Source organism: Chiloscyllium plagiosum, chromosome 7 (assembly GCF_004010195.1).
Source record: "Chiloscyllium plagiosum isolate BGI_BamShark_2017 chromosome 7, ASM401019v2, whole genome shotgun sequence".
Lineage (NCBI taxonomy): Eukaryota > Metazoa > Chordata > Chondrichthyes > Orectolobiformes > Hemiscylliidae > Chiloscyllium > Chiloscyllium plagiosum.
Window position 1 is genome coordinate 34,642,815 of NC_057716.1, and position 19,185 is coordinate 34,661,999.

General features: G+C 40.2%; 1 protein-coding gene across 6 annotated transcripts in view; it reads left to right on the top strand.

Annotated features, from left to right (window-relative positions):
- pcnt (pericentrin) overlaps positions 1 to 19,185 on the top strand; it is a 312,968-nt gene that overhangs the window by 173,764 nt on the left and 120,019 nt on the right. For 5 of the 6 annotated variants that reach the window (XM_043693410.1, XM_043693413.1, XM_043693416.1 and 2 more), the window contains 3 exons: positions 2,773 to 2,808; positions 5,707 to 5,939; positions 12,791 to 12,910. In XM_043693410.1, coding sequence (XP_043549345.1) covers positions 2,773 to 2,808; positions 5,707 to 5,939; positions 12,791 to 12,910 — 389 coding nt within the window. The remainder of the gene's footprint in view (positions 1 to 2,772; positions 2,809 to 5,706; positions 5,940 to 12,790; positions 12,911 to 19,185) is intronic. The other variant, XM_043693412.1, reaches the window with a different exon arrangement.

Below are 19,185 nucleotides of genomic sequence, written 5' to 3' on the forward strand. Positions count from 1 at the left end.
CTGTGGTCATGTTGCAGTTGTATAAGACTCTGGTGCGGCCGCATCTGGAGTATTGTTTGCAGTTTTGGTCGCCATACTATAGGAGGGATGTGGAGGCACTGGAACGGGTGCAGAGGAGGTTTACCTGGATGTTGCCTGGTATGGTAGGAAGATCGTATGAGGAAAGGCTGAGGCACTTGGGGTTGTTTTCATTGGAGAAAAGAAGGTTTAGGGGTGACTTGATAGAGGTGTACAAGATGATTAGGGGTTTAGATAGGGTCGACAGTGAGAATCTTTTTCCACGTATGGAGTCAGCTATTACGAGGGGACATAGCTTTAAATTAAGGGGGGGCAGATGTTAGGGGTAGGTTCTTTACTCAGCGAGTCGTGAGTTCATGGAATGCCCTGCCAGTAGCAGTGGTGGACTCTCCCTCATTATGGGCATTTAAGCGGGCATTGGATAGGCATATGGAGGATAGTGGGCTAGTGTAGGTTAGGTGGGCTTGGATCGGCGCAACATCGAGGGCCGAAGGGCCTGTACTGCGCTGTATTCTTCTATGTTCTATGTTCTATGATGTCTAGCTTCCTCTTGAAAACGTTAATATTTTGGCCCCGACTGATATCTGTGGCAGAAAATTAATGTTCTTTAGGGAAGGAAACAGTCAGTCTCTCCTGCTCTGGTCTACATATGACTCCTGACCACGACAATGTGGTTGACTCTTACTTGCCCTATGGGCCGTTAAGGATGAGCAATAAAATCTGGCCAAGCCTGCATCCTGTAAATGAATAAAATAGGGTCACCACTTTCTGGGTGAAGACATTTTTCTTTACCTCAGTTCTAAATCACTTATCCTGTATCCTTAAACTGACCCCACCCCCATTCTGAACTCACTGGTCATCAAGAACATCCTTCCTATGTTGGTCCTGTTTAGTCCTTTAGAATTTTATAGCTTTTTATGAGATTCCCCCTCATTCTTCTGAACACCAGTAAATGTAATTCTAACCTTTCTAGTTTCTTCCCATACATCAGTCTGACCATCCAAGGAATCAGCCTGATAAATCTTTCTTGCACTCCCTCCGTAGCCAGAATATTCATCCTCCATATGGGACATATTTAATCTCATTAGGGAGGGGGATGCTGATTTTCTCTCCTTTCATTTCTAACCTGCGATGATGCATGTACAAAGAGTAGAAGCATAACAAATGGATTAAAAAGACTATGTTAGTTCTCAAGAACCAAACCTCAAGCCTCATTCACAAATGGCACAGTCTAAAACAACATGCTGGAGAGATGAGCTCCATTCTACATCGTATGTACGAATAGCAACTATTTACTTAGATGTAGCAAGGTTCCTTTTAGTTTTTTGGTTTTCATTCCAGCTACCAATGTGCTGCCCCTACCTACAATGTCTATTAATGCTGTTATTCTAAAGATGTCAACATGCTTTAATCTTGCCAATAGTTAATCATTAAAGGAGACGGTAGCATGGGGTAATACCGTTCGATTAGTAACCCAGGCTACTTAAAGTTCATGGAACATTGGTCCAGATCCCAATTCAATTAACAGAGTCTGGATTTGAAAGGTGTTGTTTGTAATGAACATTAAGAGTCAGAAAAACCCATCTAATTCATCAAAAAGTCCATTTGAAGAAGAGAATCTGCCAGTTTATTTGGTCTGGTTGACATGCCATTCCAGACACACAGCAATGTGGTTGACTAATAACCACTGTCTGAAAACCACTCCATTCAGGGCAGTTAGGGCTGGGTGACAAATGCTGGACTTGTGACTGGTGCCCACATTCTATGAAAAAGAAAAGTCTCTCAATAGCCAAGAACCAGCAAGAAAATTAACAATTTTAATATTAACAATTTCCTGTTGTTGTAGTTCTGTTCGCCGAGTTGAGAATTTGTGTTGCAGACGTTTTGTCCTCTGTCTAGGTGACATCCTCAGTGCTTGGGAGCCTCCTGTGAAGCGCTTCTGTGATATTTCCTCCAGCATTTATTTCCTCGCTATAAGTACCCACTGTCTTAAAATAGTGCCTGAGTTGTTACAGTTTTTGGAACCTTTTATAGTCCTTTGTGGGCTGATAGAATAAACTTAAATCTCGATTACAGAATTTGTTCTTCATGGATATTGGGTTCTCTAAGCTACCAGTGCTTAGTTTTTCTACCTTACGATAATTTTAGATCCATGTGTATTAATATTCCTTTCTACCTCCGGTTTGTGAGATTCCCACATGCAATGCTGTGTGGAAAGATTTAGCCGATGGTGATTCTATTGGATAAAAAAAATTAGGAACCAGTGTAATGAAACTTCTGACACATGCTGGCTGTCATTACCCATCACCTTAAATTTATTTTTGTATATATATCCTAACTAGCTCTTTAAACACTTGCCTTGTGTGTAGTACAGACTTTGGAATATCAGATGGCTTGTAAGAACTGTTACGAAAAGGTCACTGTGCTGTGGCCAATCCATTTATACATCAGGGAAAATCTCTTGCAGAAATGAGAAAAGCTGCTGTTTTCAAATATCAATGTGTTCCTCATATATAGATTATTCAGTTCTAAAATTGTGGTGTCCTTTTTGTGTTTTGATGTTCAACAAATATAGTGGTGGGCATTAATAGACTGGTTTCATTTCACTGAGAGATTCCAGTGAGTAGATAAGTTTTCAGTAATGAATATCCACGATATCATTGCCATCGCTTCCAGCTTGTCAGCATGCCCAGTAGTCAGCATCTGTGATGTATTTGGTTATGATGGGTGTGTTCTCTTGCCTCTATTTCTCAGGCCTTCATACTGAAGCAGTAATCGAAGGGGATTCAGGTTTGTCCCTTTTTGGAAACAAAGCTACATGATTTGCATAACGAGTGATTTTTGAATGTTCTTAGCATCTTGATTGCAAACTGTTGGTTTACTCTGGTCAGAGTAATTAAAATTTGCTTGATATTATTCAACTTTATTTTAATCTGTGCTTGTTAGGAAGTGCTGTGCATGGTTTTAAAACTTCAGGCATGCTCTCTGTCAAAATTATCTGAATTTTATTGCGCTTTATTTCAAATTATCAACGTTTATCTCATTCTTTTGCCGCATTGGTAAATCCAGTTTGAATAAGTGGAATGCAAAATTTCATTTCAATGGATTTAGTCCCAAATGTTTAAACAGTTCTGACTCACCTCTTGCCCAGTGGGCGAATTGTATAATTGAGACTTTTGAAAAATTTTTGTTTGAGGTTTGTTTCTGTGCTAAAGAAATGCCTTGGAGCAGCATAAATTCCCCATAGTGATTGTTTTTCCCTGCTTCTATCTTCAGCAATGATTCTTCATTTAGCCTGCGTCTGTGTAAGTTGTTACAGTTTTGAGGTGCTTGAATTATCTTTTCCTTCCTTTATTTTTTTTTTTCTGTTCAAATCAAAAAGCCTTCCAGGTTCAAGCATGACCATAAGTTCCAATGTGTATCATTGTCCTGGAACTTGTCACAAACAATGCAGCAGTCATCTCATCTTTCTGGATTGGTGTTATGTCTGATATCCAGTGCAGCCAGATGCCATATTTCCATTGTAAATTTGGTAGTGAAGCATTCTCACCAGTGTACTGAGTCATCCTGCATTTTGCATGTATTCTGCATGGGTTGGCCCGCTCTGTACTCTTTGTTTCTAAAATGTTCTTTACTGTCTAAGAAATTGGATATCCTTATAACTGACTCCTTGTAGGTACAATCCAATGGTAGAGTCTTCCCAGTATGAGACATGGGCAATGGTACAACAGGTAATGCCATGAAATTCCTCCCAAATTCAGTTCCTTCAATATAAGGCCTTTAAAGTAATTTACTTATGCAAAGAACCGTTCACACTGCTGTAATGAGTGAAATGCCAGCATCTGAAGAGGAGAGAGCATTTCTGTCTTCCTTCTGAAATGTAAAAACGAAACTTGTGATTTTTTTTCCAGCCTGTGCTGCCTTTACCCCTCTTTGCCCGTCTGGGCGGCACTGTGGTTAGCACTGCTGCCTCACAGCGCCAGAGACCCGGGTTCAATTCCCGCCTCAGGCGACTGACTGTGAGGAGTTTGCACATTCTCCCCGTGTCTGTATGGGTTTCCTCCGGGTGCTCGGGTTTCCTCCCACAGTCCAAAGATGTGCAGCTCAGGTGAATTGGCCATGCTAAATTGCCAGTAGTGTTAGGTAAGGGGTAGATGTAGGGGTATGGGTGGGTTGCGCTTCGGCGGGTCGTGTGGACTTGTTGGGCCGAAGGGCCTGTTTCCACACTGTAAGTAATCTAATCTAATCTAATCTTTACTAATTTAATCTGTAAATCTCAAAAATGTAATAAAGCGTCTCAAAATGATTTAGAGGAGTTTCATAACATTTGATACTGAGTCAGAAAGGGTAACATTAGGAAAGATGTTTAATTGGAGAGGCCATTTTTAATAAGTATTTTTGATCAAGAGACTGAGGAAGAGGGGTTTAGGAAAAGAATTTCAGAGGTGCGGATACAGTTATGCCCACCACACTGGGTGGATAAAGATTCCAGAGTACAGGTTCTTTACAGGGTGGTGTGATAGTATGTGATGGTGATAATATTGGAAAAAACCATGGAGGGTGTTAATTACAAGGATTGTGAATTTTGTTTGAAGCTGCACTTGTCCAGGAGCCAAAGCCAGTCACAGAAGAGGAGGTTGATGTATGGATAGGACTTGGTGCAAGACACAGGTGGTGGAGCTGTGGATGATCACATGACTCCAGGTGTAGAAATGTGTTGGATGCAGATCAAAGGCAACGTGGCCATGGATGAAGGTTTCAGCAGCAGATGACCTGGGGTGAAGTGGAGATAAAAGACATCTTTGGAGATTGACCTTTTTGGCATTAGTGATTGTGTGGATATGTAGTCAGAAGCTCAACGTAGGTCAGAAATGAGAGGAAGATTGTGAAGAGATCAGGGCAGCCTCGCAGTTCCCAGGGAGAGGGATGGAATTAGTAATTAGTAAACAGAATCTGTAATGGTGACTGAAGACAGTGGCATTTTGGATGTGGAATGAGGAATTTAATCATTTTGTGACAGTGGAGGAATGGAGGGGGATGGTGGTGAGGTAGAACTGAGTGTTGTCGGTTGGATTAAAACTTGTTTTTTTTTCTCAAGATGCTTGATGATGGTAGATTTAAAGGAAAAGATGGGAACCAGGACAAAGAGAAAGTCATGAACAATATCAGTTAAAACAAGGAAGTTAGATGGTCGCAGTTATGTGAGTATAGGTCAGTGTTGGGTTACCAATACATTGGGAGATATTTTCAGGAATGGTGTTGATTCATATTCCATACAATTGTAGCAGAGATATGAATTTAAGAAAACAAAACTCTTAAAACATATTCACATAGCTGCTGCCATTCAAAAATGGATTTTTCTTGTTAGTAGTCTGGATTGATTTTGGTGGTGTTTATCGGATACTTTTCAGAGTACGATCTGGGAAATTTGAAGATTTCCAGTCTAAGAGTTGGGATGTTGGAAATGTTTTGTGTTTCTCGGGAATTGGTTTTTAGTGCATCCCATCCTTACTCTGCTATGAATGAAATAACAAAGTATCAGAAGTTGTAACATGAATCTTTGCTCAGATTCAAGGACAGTGTGTGATTTTGAGCGATTTACAATGTAAATACATTTAGAACATGATTTAAGATATTGCTATCAGATTATCATTTGTTGTTCACTGATACCCTCTTTGCTATGTTTAGGATTACTGGAGGAGACAGAGCGTCTATCCAAAGAGAAGTTGGACATCCAATGTCAAGCAGATAAAGATCGTGCTGATCTCCTCTCGAGGGCAAAGAGAATGGAAATAGAGCTTGAGGAAGAGACAAACCGTAACCTTGATTTGAAGGATAAATGGCATTTGGAGGTTGCTGACTTGCGGCAGCAAATTCAGGCACTTGAAAAGCAACTTAAGAATTATCGACATTTTATAGATGTAAGGACAAAAGACTATACTGGGATAATGGGCTAGTGCAATTTTCATGCATGTTCAAATCCTACCAATTTTCACTAATTTTAACTGTTAAAAAAACAAATTGGAAAATGGCATGCACCAATGATTTAACATAAAGTTAAAACCCACAGTTTTGCATGAAAGAGAGAACAAAATATGTTCTTGCCTGGCGTCATATTGTAATAGTTAGAATACAAATACAGGCTCCTCAGTAATACCCCTTCTCCTACCCTTTCCCAAAGCCATGCAACTGTCCCCCCCTTACACTGCTTATGCAATTCCCTGTAGAATTTGCACTCTAGATCATAACCACTCACGTGCAAACAAAATTCATCCTCAAGTTACTTTGAGTTCTTTTACTAAATACCTGAAATACATGAATTGAGTTCTTTTACTAAATACTCTAATTCTCAGAGTATCCTCCAATGCAAAAGCTCCTCTGAATCTACCGCATACTTCTATCAAATCTTGCTCAACCTTCTCTGTTCTCAGGATAATGACCTCATGGTTGTGGGTATGTTCGCTGAGCGGGGAACTTGATTTGCAGACATTTCGGCCCCCATCTAGGTGACATCTTCAGTGCTTTGGAGCGACCCGAGAAGCGCTGCTGTACTTTGTCTTCTGCAATTTATTTGGTTCCATTTCTGCAGATTCTGGTTGCTGGTCCCTGTTGCTCGTTGTAGTGGCTGTTGTGTTGCTTCCAGGTCAATGTGTTTGTTGATAGAGACTGTGGATGAGTGCCACGCTTCTCGGAATTCTCTGACTGTCCTCTCTTTAGCTTGTCTGATGACTGTTGTGTTGTCCCTGTTGACTTTGTGATCCCTGTCATCTGTGTCTATTGCTACTAGGGACAGCTGGTCATGGTGTTTAGTGGATAGTTGATGTTCGTGAATGTAGATTATTTGTTGCCTGCCTGTTTTGTGTAGTCTTTGCATGGAATCTTGTAAATTATGTTAGTCTTGCACATGATGGGTATTGGGCTTTTTGTCCTGGTGAGTTATTGTCTGAGTGTGACTAGGTTTATGGGCTGAAAATGTGTTGCTGGAAAAGCGCAGCAGGTCAGGCAGCATCCAAGGGGCAGGAGAATCGACGTTTCGGGCATGAGCCTGATGAAGGGCTCATGCCCGAAACGTCGATTCTCCTGCTCCTTGGATGCTGCCTGACCTGCTTCGCTTTTCCAGCAACACATTTTCAGCTCTGATCTCCAGCATCTGCAGTCCTCACTTTTTCCTAGGTTTATGGGCTGTCTTGAATCCCATGGTCGGAGATGTCTAGCTGTCAGTTCCAAGTCACTTTTTTTTATGTAAGGTAGAGTGGCAAGTGAGTTAGGTCGTGATGAATCCTCGTCATGAAACACTGTATTTGTCAAACAGGTAGACAACAAACGATCTGCATCCATGAATATCAGCTAGCCACTAAACACCACGACCAGCTGTCCCTAGTAACCATACATACAGATGACAGAGACCACAAATTCAACTGGGACAACACAGCAATCATAGGACAAGTTAAACAGAGGATAGCCAGAGAATTCTGGGAACATGGCACTCATCCATGGACTCTATCTACAAGCGCATTGACCTGTACTCAGTACACCAGCCACTACAACGAGCAACCAAAAGCAGCAGAAACAAAACCAAATAAATTCCAGAAGAGACAGTATAGCAGCGGTTCACAGGAGATTTCAAAGCACTGAGATGTCACCTAGACAGGGAACAAAACGTCTGCAAATCAACTTCCCAGCTCGGTGAACGTACCCACAACCACGACAACCAGCACCCAAGTTACAGATCTTTACACAAACCTTGAATAATAACCTCAGTTTCTCCAGTCTATTCATGTAGCTAAAGACCCTCATCTCTGGAGCCAATCTGAACTGAATTCTGAACTGCAGTACCCAGACCAGTATATTTTAAATGTTGTTCATAACTTCCTGCTTTAGTACTCTTTAATTATAAAGTGCCACTTGAGCATTTGTTATCTGGAGCGTTGCTTTCAATGAGTTGTATTTTTCATCTCTCCTAATTCTTCAAACCAAAACGTATCCCTTTATAATTCTCACCTTTAATTCAGTCTTCCACATATCCATCCATACTACCAGCCTCCTATCCTCTTGATGTTTGGCACTATTCTCCTCACATTTCAGAATATTTGCAAGTTTGTGTCTTGTGCACTTTTTGAAGTTGTGATCTATGTGTCTAGATCATTAATACAAATCAAGAAAAGCAACATTCCTAATAATGACTCTTCGGGTACACCATTATACTTTTCTGTATTCCATAGATCAGTCATTCAGTACTATTTTGTTTCCCATTATTTAGCCAATTTCAGAATCTTGTGAAAATATTAAGTTAATTTCATAGGCTTAACTTTGGCATGTCTATTTGGCAGTGTCGTCTCACTTTTTGGGAATGTGTGTATACATCACATTAACAACATGAGCTACAATGGCTGCACTCCTAGTAATCTTCCAAGAATCCTTCGATTCTGGAAAAGTCTCAAATAATTGGCAAACTGTCAATGCAGCACATCCAAAAAGGGAGGCAAATGCAATTCACGATAACACCTGTCATTGGGAAAATATTAGAGTCTATTTTAAAAATTGCAGTTGCAGAACATTTGGAAATACATTGTATATCGAAAGAGAGTCAGGATGGCTTCATAAATGGGAAATCATACCTGACAAATGTATTAAAATACTTTTGAAGAGGTAATAAGCAGGATAAAAAAGGGGAATTTAATATATTTGGATTTCTAATGATCACTCAATAAGGTATCACACTTGAGGCTATATAAGATAAGAACCCAAAGAGCTGGAGTAGTCTATTAGTGTGGATAACAGATTAGTTAACTAGTAGAAGACAGTTGCGATAAGGAGACATGTTCAGGATGGCAACCTACAACTAGTGGAGTGCTACAGGGATCAGTGGCCATAGTTGTTTACAACATATATTAATGACTTGGATAAGGGAAGAGAATGTACTGTCACCAGCTTTGCAGATGCCATAAAAATAGGTGGGAAGGCAAGTAGGAAGGATGACACTGAGTCTGCAGAAAGTTATACAGGTTATACATTGGGCAAAAACTTAGCAGGTGAAGTATCCTGAGGGAAAATGTGAAATTATGCACCTCGGCAGGAAGAGTGAAGTATCTAATTTTATCTCATTGAAAAGAGCTTGTAGAAAACTACAGCACGGGGGGGGGGGGGGGAATCCTCGTGCTTAAATCACAACAAGCTAACAAGAGAGTTCAGCTGGCAGTAGGGAAGACAAATAGAATGTTCACTTTTTATTTCAAAGGGAATGACATAAAAAAATATTTTACATGTCACTATTTTTACATGAGAATAATGAATCTGGAATTTTTTTACATACAGGGCTGCAGAGGCTGGGTTGTTAAATATATTCAAGGACAAAATAGATCACTTCTGAATGTATTTTAACTCCGTGCAACTTTCATGATTTTCTTCACTGCTAACTGGAGCTCATCCTGGTGCCAGTAGAAAGAAATCAAGATGTTGGGAGAGAAAGACAGGAAAATAGAGTTAAGGATTATCAGATCAGCCATGATCTCATTGAATGGCAGAGCAGACTCAACGGGTCAAACAGCTACTTGTGCTCCTACATTTTAGAAGAGCTCAATAACTTCCTTTGTTTCTTTTGTCCCAGGTTCTCTGTCAAATATTTTAACATCATGCAGGTTAAACTGACAGATGTGTAGTTGGTACGTTTGTGCTTTTTTGAACTAATATGTAACATTTGCCATTGTTGGTTCATCTGGCACTTGCCTGTTGCATACCTGAGAAGATCTAGAAGATCATGGCTAGTGCTTATGATATTTCCACCCTGGTTTCTATCAACACGTCTGCCAGTTAGATACCTTTAATGAGTGATCTTTGTGTAAAAGCCAGTCTATGCATAGCATAAGTGAATTGTCTGTTGATCTATTTTAATTGCATAATTTTGCCCAACAAATCCATAGACCTTTCTACTTCACAAATTTTGTAAGTATTGGGAGAGGTTAGGGTTAGGGGTGGAGTTTTGTAGCCAATTGCCCACAATATATCACTTCTGGGTAACAACACAGTCCTTGCTTAGTACTGCAATTAATTGATTAAGCTGTAAGTTCAGGTTCTGGACTGGGACTTGAGCATTCAAACTTTCAGCTCCTAAATCAGTTTGACTATTTACATTTCCAATTTTGGAAAAGGAGTATAAAGAAACTATTGTCAGTAGAAAATAGTCTGAGAGGGGTCAGGCTAACATTTATAAAATCTACTGTAGCAAAACATCCAATTCCCTATAGATAATGTCACCTGAAGACTAATCTCTCCACCTCACTGACTTCTTCCGGTTTTTTCATATTCACTCTCCTGGCACTTGGATCAGCTCCAGTTAACAATGAAGAAAATCGTGAAATTGCCAGATCTTCCTGGAAAGGTAATGGTGTGTGAACAGCCAATTTAGTTTGTGTGTTAACAGACCATGTCAGAAGTCATGTGAAAATTTAGTACACAGATTCAAAGAAATGAAGTTCTATGTCATAAGTTCCAAATCTCCAAATGTTATTGCTTGATTTATCCTGCTTTTCCATTTGCTTTGCACAAACTGTATCTTGTCCAAAAATTCATGTTAATTGCTAATCAAATTCACTGCAAAAAAGTTAGCAATGATAATTAATAGTAAATATTCTTTTAACTATATTATCAATGTTAATGCAGTGTCAGTCAGCATTTTAACTTCAGGTTCGTTTAAGAGAATAAATGGTTATCTGACTAATATTTATCATTCAATCTACATCATTGGACATCCCAATAATTGTGGGAACTTGCTGAACACACATTAGCTACTACAGCAGTTCCTGGGTTGTGATAGTGACTACACTTCATTGGCTATAAGCACTCACCTGAGATGATGAAAGGTACAGTAGAGTACCTGCTGATCTTTTTATCTGGTTCATTATCTGGTAGTAAATTGAAGATTTTTTAAAAAAGTTTTGGTTGCCTTTTTTTCCCACTCGCGTTATGTTTCTCTGGAAAATCTGTCTCTCCTTTTCTTTGGTTTGACATTTGCAACACATCCACTCAATTTCTTTCTTCATTCTATTAAGGATCATGCTTTTTTTTTTGTTACATCTTTTCCAATATATACCTTTTTTATAACACACCTAAGAAAAATAAATGGGGACCACATCTAAGCAAAGAATTACAAATTTGCTATGAAAAACAAAGTTCTGTGCAAGTTTAACATAAAGCAGAAAAGTTTTGTTTCTGTTTTAGAAATGAACTCCAAACTTTATCTGTATTTGTTATGGCCTTGTTAACCTTTTCTGCTTTTAAAAATTTGTGACCTTGTACTTTGTACCCCCAAAGTCCTTTTGCTTCTCTATCGCTTTGTTATTTTCCAAGTTTTAAATCCTTTTATAGAAATGACCACTTCCTACTGTTCTACCTTCAAATTCCTTTGATACGTTTCCATAATCAGAGTTTATTAATATTGCCTTGTATTTACTCACAACTTTCCTTTATATTAATTGTGCCTCCTAATTTAATGTCATTTGCAGATTTTGAAAACGTGCTTCCATTTCCCACATTCAAAATGCTGCTTTAAATGGTGCAATGCAAAAGTAATCTATAGAACACTCAGGTTCAAATTCAGCCTCGGGCAGCTTTCTGTGTGGAGTTTGCACGTTCTTCCCGTGTCTGCGTGGGTTTCCCCTGGGTGCTCCGGTTTCCTCCCACAGTCCAAAGATGTGCAACGTAGATGAACTGACCATGCTAAGTTGCCCATAGCATTCAGGGATGTGTAGGTTAGGTGCATTAGTGACAGGAAATGCAGTATAATAGGGGAGGGGAATGAGTCTGGGTGGGTTTCTCTTTGGAGGGTCGTTGTGGACTCGTTGGGTCAAATGGCGTGTTTCTACACTGTCGGGATTCTATGAAACTTCCCCGTTCCTATATTCTATAAAGTAAAAGAGAAATACTCCATACATTAGCCTGAACCACCATGTCTTGCTCCCTTCAGGAACCTGCAGGTGTGTGGCTCGAGCTCCTTTCTTTCCTCTTCAGTTCTTAGTATCTTATGAATTATTGTTTGTTTGACCTTCTCAAATACATTATTTTCACTGAGCAAATTCAGATAGGCACTTTTGTTCCAACCTGCCCAGTCTATATTTTCATGCAGTCCACAGCTTTCTCTCTCATTACAAAAAATATGGCCAATTGTTGTACCTCCTGCAAATTTCCTATTTATGCCTCCTACCCAAATCATATTGATGTTTCTCTTCATACCAGGTTTTAGACCCACTTTATAGAGGGATTTGGATTCAAAAGCCAACTGATTATACAGAAGAATCTACAGACGTGGTTTTACAGAAAGCTACATTTTGTTGTTCAGCAAACTAGTCTCGATCAATCTTTCAAGGCCAAAAACTTTAATTACCGATACATCTACCATATAGAAGTCAACAAAATCAGAATCGTCACCTATAAACATACCTTCTACTTCTTCATCAATCATTGCAACATCTTTCTGTCCTGGCCTTCATTGTACATTATTGAAAGGAGAGCCAAGGCAGATGCACCCTGTCACTAAAAACAAATGCTTCCACAGCTTTACTTAATTGGAACTTGAGCTCAATGTAGGATTTCTATTTGAAGAACTAATATCTTAACATGCCGGGGGGGCCTGCTTTTTGCCCTTTGTGTATCTCCTATTTAAAGTATAAAATCAGGAGACCATAAACTGAAGAATGGGACATTATAATGTGAAAACTGAATAATATATATATTTAGCAGCAGAATACCAGAAATATTTGTATCCTTTTTCACTCAGGAACAAGCAGCTGAGCGTGAACATGAGAGAGACGAGTTCCAACAAGAAATCGCAAATCTGGAGACACAGTTAAAACAGGGGCTAAAATCACAAGGAAGCAGTGATTATACAGTATCCAAGGTATACCTTTATCTTAATCTTGCTTTAGTTTTTGTTTTCAGTCAAATACACATTTTACATTTATATCGAGAATCATAGAGTTCTGGATATAAGTTTGCTTGTTGAGCTGGGAGGATCATTTTCAGATGTCTGAAAAAGAACCTTCCAACTCAGCAAGCAATCTTACTTCAGGAACCTCAACCTGAGGTACAAATCTTTTCAAAACTTGCTAATCATAGAATTATACAGCATGGAAACAGACCTTTCAGTCCAATTTGTCCGTGCCGACAAGGTTTCAAAACTAAACTCGTACCATTTTCCTGCATTTGGCCCTTATCCCTGTAACTCTTTCCTATTTATGTACCTGTCGAAAAGTCTTTTAAATTCTATGGCAACTTTTTTCTTTCTCAAACTATGAATATTTTAGAGCATTTATCTGCCATGGCAAATATGAAGACAAGTGGTCTATATTCTGATCAATTAGTGATAATTTGGTTGCATGCTACCTGGCCCCTAATAGTTTCCTTTTAACATCTGCCTCTTGCCTCACCTGGATATACGAGTGTTTCCTTGCACAAAATTCACATTTAATTCCTTCAAATTGCACTTTTCCTAATAGTATTAATACTAATGTGCTGGTTACCAACTCATGTTGCTTCTAAAGTCTGTTTAGGAAGGCCATAAAAAGCAAGAGTACTTTAATGAGTAACTAATCTGGTCATAAGTAGAACTGAAGCCTTGCAGTCCTGGTTAAATGTTGACTGTACATTTCTTTTCCACAATATCTCCTTATAGTGCAAGGATCCCTACTGTATTCAAAGGTAGCTAACTGCTGAACATTTGCACTCAGCAGTTTTCTATGCTATGCAAATACAATTGTGTGCATTCTCCAGTGAATGACAGTGGGAGTATGGTCATGGTGAGGCTTCATTTTGATATATGTAACCAGCAGTAGGTGAAAAGCTAGATTTGGTTAGGAACTTTCCTTCCTAACTTAGTTTTAAGATCATTCAGTGAACATTTTAATACTTAGGCTACAGGGCCAAAGCAGTTGTAAATACAGAATGGCATGAGACGTCAGTTCCAATAATGACATCTCTGTATTTGAAATAACTTTTGCCTCAGTTAAGTGAGGTACAAGTGCTCTCTTTGATCTGCTCCAGAGGTTTTGATATTAGAACATAAAACAGTACAGCACAGAACAGGCCCTTCAGCCCACGATGTTGTGCCGACCACTGAACCTCATGTGTGCACCCTCAAATTTCTGTGACCATGTGCATGTCCAGTAGTCTCTTAAATGTCCCCAATGACCTTGCTTCCACAACTGCTGCTGGCAACGCATTCCATGCTCTCTCAACTCTGTGTAAAGAACCTGCCTCTGACATCCCCTCTATATTTTCCTCCAACCAGCTTAAAACTATGACCCCTCGTGTTAGTCATTTCTGCCCTGGGGAATAGTCTCTGGCTATTGACTCTACCTATGCCTCTCATTATCTTGTATAGCCTCTCATTATCTTGTATAGCCTCTCATTATCTTGTATAAGAAATTTATAGAATCCCTACAATGTGAAAACAGGCCATTCAGCCTAAACCGCCTCTCCAAACAGCATCCCACCCAGACCTACAGATATTGCCTTATATAAATGTATCCATGAGCATTAGGATCCTATTAAAATGTCTTTATATTTTGCACAGAAATGAGCCACGTATTTGCATCAAAATACATTGGACTCCAATTGTTCTGAGCCTTCGGCCTGCCATCTCACTTTTCCATTTGCATCCTACCTGTCCCTGTTTCAAATGCAATTTCCAAAGCTTGTTTCCATTCTCATTAGGAAATTGTTTCAAATCTTGGCGAACTGTTTACAGAGTATTAGGCCTCATTCTGTCTGGAATGGATTTTGCCGTTGAATTTCATAATTCCAAACTGTCAACAGATCCCGGACGGAAGTCTTAAATTACAAACTGCAATCCAACTTATTCCTCAGGATTCCCACTTACGCTGAATTTGTTCAGGGAAGTTGGAAACCTGATTACTTCTAGATTATTTTTAAATATCATCCTATTCAGAGATGTTATTATACACTGCTGGAGCAGATGGGATTTGAAACTGGGCTTCTTGACTCAGACAGGGATGCCTCCACCATGTCACAAAAGCCCTCTATGGAGTTCTTCAGGGTAGTTATTTTTTAATCAAGCTGTTCAGAGATGTTATGACAAATCTCTGAAGCATGTAGAACTTGAACTGATTAACTGAAACAAAGGGAATTACAATGAAATGAGAATAGCGTCAGTTAAAGTGATAGATTAGCAGGAAAGTAAGCAGGCAAGCAGTGGCGTACATTTACAAAGGTAATTCATGGTTCTCAGCAAAAATGTATCCCAGTAAAAAGGAAAGATTCAAAGAGAGGGAGAAACCAATCCTGGCGAACCAAGGGAGTGAGGAGAATATGAAGTCTTTACTCTTTGAGACCATAAGAAATAGAAACAAGATTAGGCCATTCAACCCCTTGTGTCTGGTCTGAGATTCCTCATGTCCATTTTCCTGCCCTTTACCCAAAACCCTTGATCTCCTACTGTTCAAGAATCTGTCTCAGCCTTAGATATGCAAGAATTCTGCACCCAGCTGTGGTGAGGCAAAGGTCTGGTGGTATTATCACTATACTGTTAATCCAGAGTGCTAAGTAATGTTCTGGGGATCCATGTTTGAATCCCACCATGGCAGATAGTGGAACTTTATTAAACTCTTAATTCCAGACTTTTATTAAATTAATGTCGATTGTCAGAAAAAACCCATGTGATTCATTGATGTCCTTCAGGGTGGGAAACTACCATCCTTCCCTGGTCTGGCCTATATGTGACTCCAGACCCACAGCAATGTAGTTTCAATAGAGTTGACTTTTAACTTAGGGATGGACAATAAACGCTGACCTAGCCAGCAATGCTATTATCCTGTGAATAAAAACTTTAAGTTGCAAGGAGTTCCCAAAACACACAGCCCTCTGAGAGAAGAAACTTCTCCTTACCTCAATCTTAAACTGAGTTAGAGACAATGCCAAGGTCCAATGAGGGAAAATATCTTCTTGGTATTTATAATGTATTTTCCTTAAGAATCCTATATTTTTCAGTGAGATCACCTGTCATTTTTCTGAACTACAGGAAATAGAGTCCCAACTTGCTCATGACACAATCCCCCCATATCAAGGGGACCTTGATATGAACCTTCTGTGAATTCTCTCTCTACTGCCTATAGCCATTACTTGATGCATATTGAGCCAGTGCGAACTGACTTTTATAATGCTTCACAGTGAAGTTGCAGTAGATCATCCACTTGGCACATTTGGCCAAACTGTTTTGTGAATGTGTCACCCTTTTCCTTTGAGCTGCCATCCTGGGCTTCTCTATCATTGAAGGTGGGGGTGTCTGTGGAACCTCTCCTGTAGTTAGTTTAATGGTTCACCAGCATTCACAACATGATGCTTTAGGAGTGCAGAGCTTTGATCTGATCCAGTTATAATTGTTTCATACAATGCTTCCCACTAGTTGATATGCACACAGTCCTTCTCGGCAGGTTTGGGACCTCATTTTTAGTATGCCTTATATTGGCCCTGGCAAGCTGTCCTGTACTTCTCATTGAACTAGGATTGGTCTTCAAAGTTTGTGCGAAGATTTTTGGCTCGGGTGCTCGTTGTTGTGGTTCTGTTCGCCGAGCTGGAAGTTTTTGTTGCAAACGTTTCGTCCCCTGGCTAGGCGACATCATCAGTGCTTGGGAGCCTCCTGCGAAGCGCTTCTTTGATGTTTCCTCCGGTGTTTATATAATTCAGATTATGGTTGCTGCCAAAAACCCATGATGAGTCATGGATGCCCAGATTTGAATCTGTTAAGAATCTGGCCTTTTTAGCAGGGTTGTATCCTCAGTGTGAAAATGGGATTTTATCACCACAAGGACTGAGATTGTCAATTCTAGTAATGTTATCATGGGCAGATGTACTTGGGACAGATAAATTGTGAGGAAAATGCCAAGTAGGTCTTTCACTTTTTTTTGGCATAGATTGACAGAAATCTCATTCGGAACTGAGCCAGCTTGATCAATAGAGCTTTCCCTCCGGCCCTCTTTCCCTCCACTCTGCATACCACTGTGCTGTCACTTCTGATATGTCCCATCAGTAGGACAGACTTTCAGAATTTAGGGCAGTAATTGAGAAATCAGGGACTTGAAATATGTTCCTTCTTTAAATGCATTATTTCATGTGATGTGGGTATTATTGTCCACGCCTAACTGTCTTTGAATTTACCAGGCAGAGAGCAGATAAGAGTCAACCACATTGCTGTTGGTCTGGAGTACCGTGTAGGCCAGACTAGGTGAAGATAGATATCCTAAAGAACCTCAGTGATGTATTTTTGCAACAATTGATGATTGTTATTGTGAGAAACAAAATTCACATATTAATAAATTTCAGTCCGAGTCAAATTCTGAAGCAGCAAATTTTATTTGATACGTACTTGCAAGAACGAGTGCCGAACGAGTAAGCACCCCAGTCTGATGGTTACATTCTGATTTATGCTGTTCAGCTGCGTCTCTCGGTCCTCCCCTTTCATCCCATCGGCTACACGCTACAGCAAAAGTAACCAGTCACAAGCTCTAGCTTCACTCCACCTTTGTCTAGTTTCTCTCCGCCTCTGTTTACTTCTCCCAATACTCTAAGCATGTCGCCCCTTACTCTTATTTATCTCATTCCTTATATGTGACTATACTGGCATAGTTTGCTGTCTTCGTGCGATCGTCCTGCCAAACTAAATTTCATCCGTTGGCCACATCCCTCCTGTGACTGGCACACTATTCTCCTGTTACTGGTACATCCCGCTACACGGTCGCTCTGCCCTATTAGTCATAGATAATTCTACCTGTTTTCTCTTCTTCTGTTTTCCTATGCCTGGGACATCCTGCTACACGGTTGCTCTGCCCAATTAGTCATAGATAATTCCACCTGTTTTCACTTCTCACTGTTTAGTATTGGCATGCGCAGCCTAATTTTACAATGTAAGCTTTGCAGAAGCAACACCTGTTCCCTTATTCTGCACAATTTTAACCCTATACCTTACAATTCCCCCCGCCTTTTCTTCTTGGCTACTAAATGTTGTCTTCTGCATTTGTCTCATACGTTGCCTTCCAGTTCGCTAGCATCATGCCTGAGACTTCATTTATAGTGGCTAATTCTTTAAGGTCATTGTTAAAGAGGTTGAGTCCCTCTGCCTGATTACCTTTTAGAGGCATTTGTTTTGCCAAGGCCTTCTCAATTAGCCACTGGGTTAACCCTTGTACCTAAGGTATGATACAACAGCCAATTTCTACCAGTACCCCTGCTACCACTACCAGGGAGATGAGGATGGAGACTACCAGGCCTTTCCACTTCCCAAACCATGATTCCAGCCATCTCGTGAGTGATGTGTCCACTCCTGAATTCTCGCAAGGCACGAGAGATTGACCCATCAGGTGCTGTATTATTTGGAATAAAGTTACAACAGCTACCTCCTAACATCACGCATACACCCCCTTTTTCGGCTAGGATCATATCTAGGGCTAGTCTGTTTTCCCAGGCCATTCTGCTGGTTGCATCAAATTGCTCGGAAATACCCTTGACTGAATCTCTAGTATAATTGATGAATTTTTGCTGGTTGTAAAAAAAATATATAGTTTATCCAATCCACATTCTTGTTGACCATTACCCGCCAAAATAGGGCCGATTCAAAATCTGCCGCAGTCTGGTTGCGGGCCTTGAACTGATCGGGGGCCCCTCTAGGTACTCCTATAGAGTCGAGATAAATCCTATCATCAAAGGAAGTATCTTATAAGACCTTTTTACTCCTCTCATTCTTTGTTACTACCACCTTCTCCTTCTCAAATGGGATTGTCAATTGCACAATCGCACATATCCCTCTCCAGTCAGGAGCTAGGATAGGTTGCAATATTCTGCCTCCACTGTACCACCACAGATCCACCTGGGGAACCCGGAGTGCTGAGTAGTTCCCTCCTTTGTCCGTTTCGGTGTCATTCTGAGTTTCTATGCATAACCTTAGCTCCCCCAAGTCTCTAGACCGACTTGTACCCTGTCGGCTGACACATGATGTGTGATTCCCGACTGTGGTCAAAAACCGGGGCGGGGGGGCACGCTTTCAAATCTGTCTTCTCCAAGAGAGGGAACATTAGAGATAGGAATATACAATTCCTATCATTCCATGCAGTCTTATCTTGATACAGGGCTGTTATACATTCCATGCCCTTCCTGTTTCGGTTC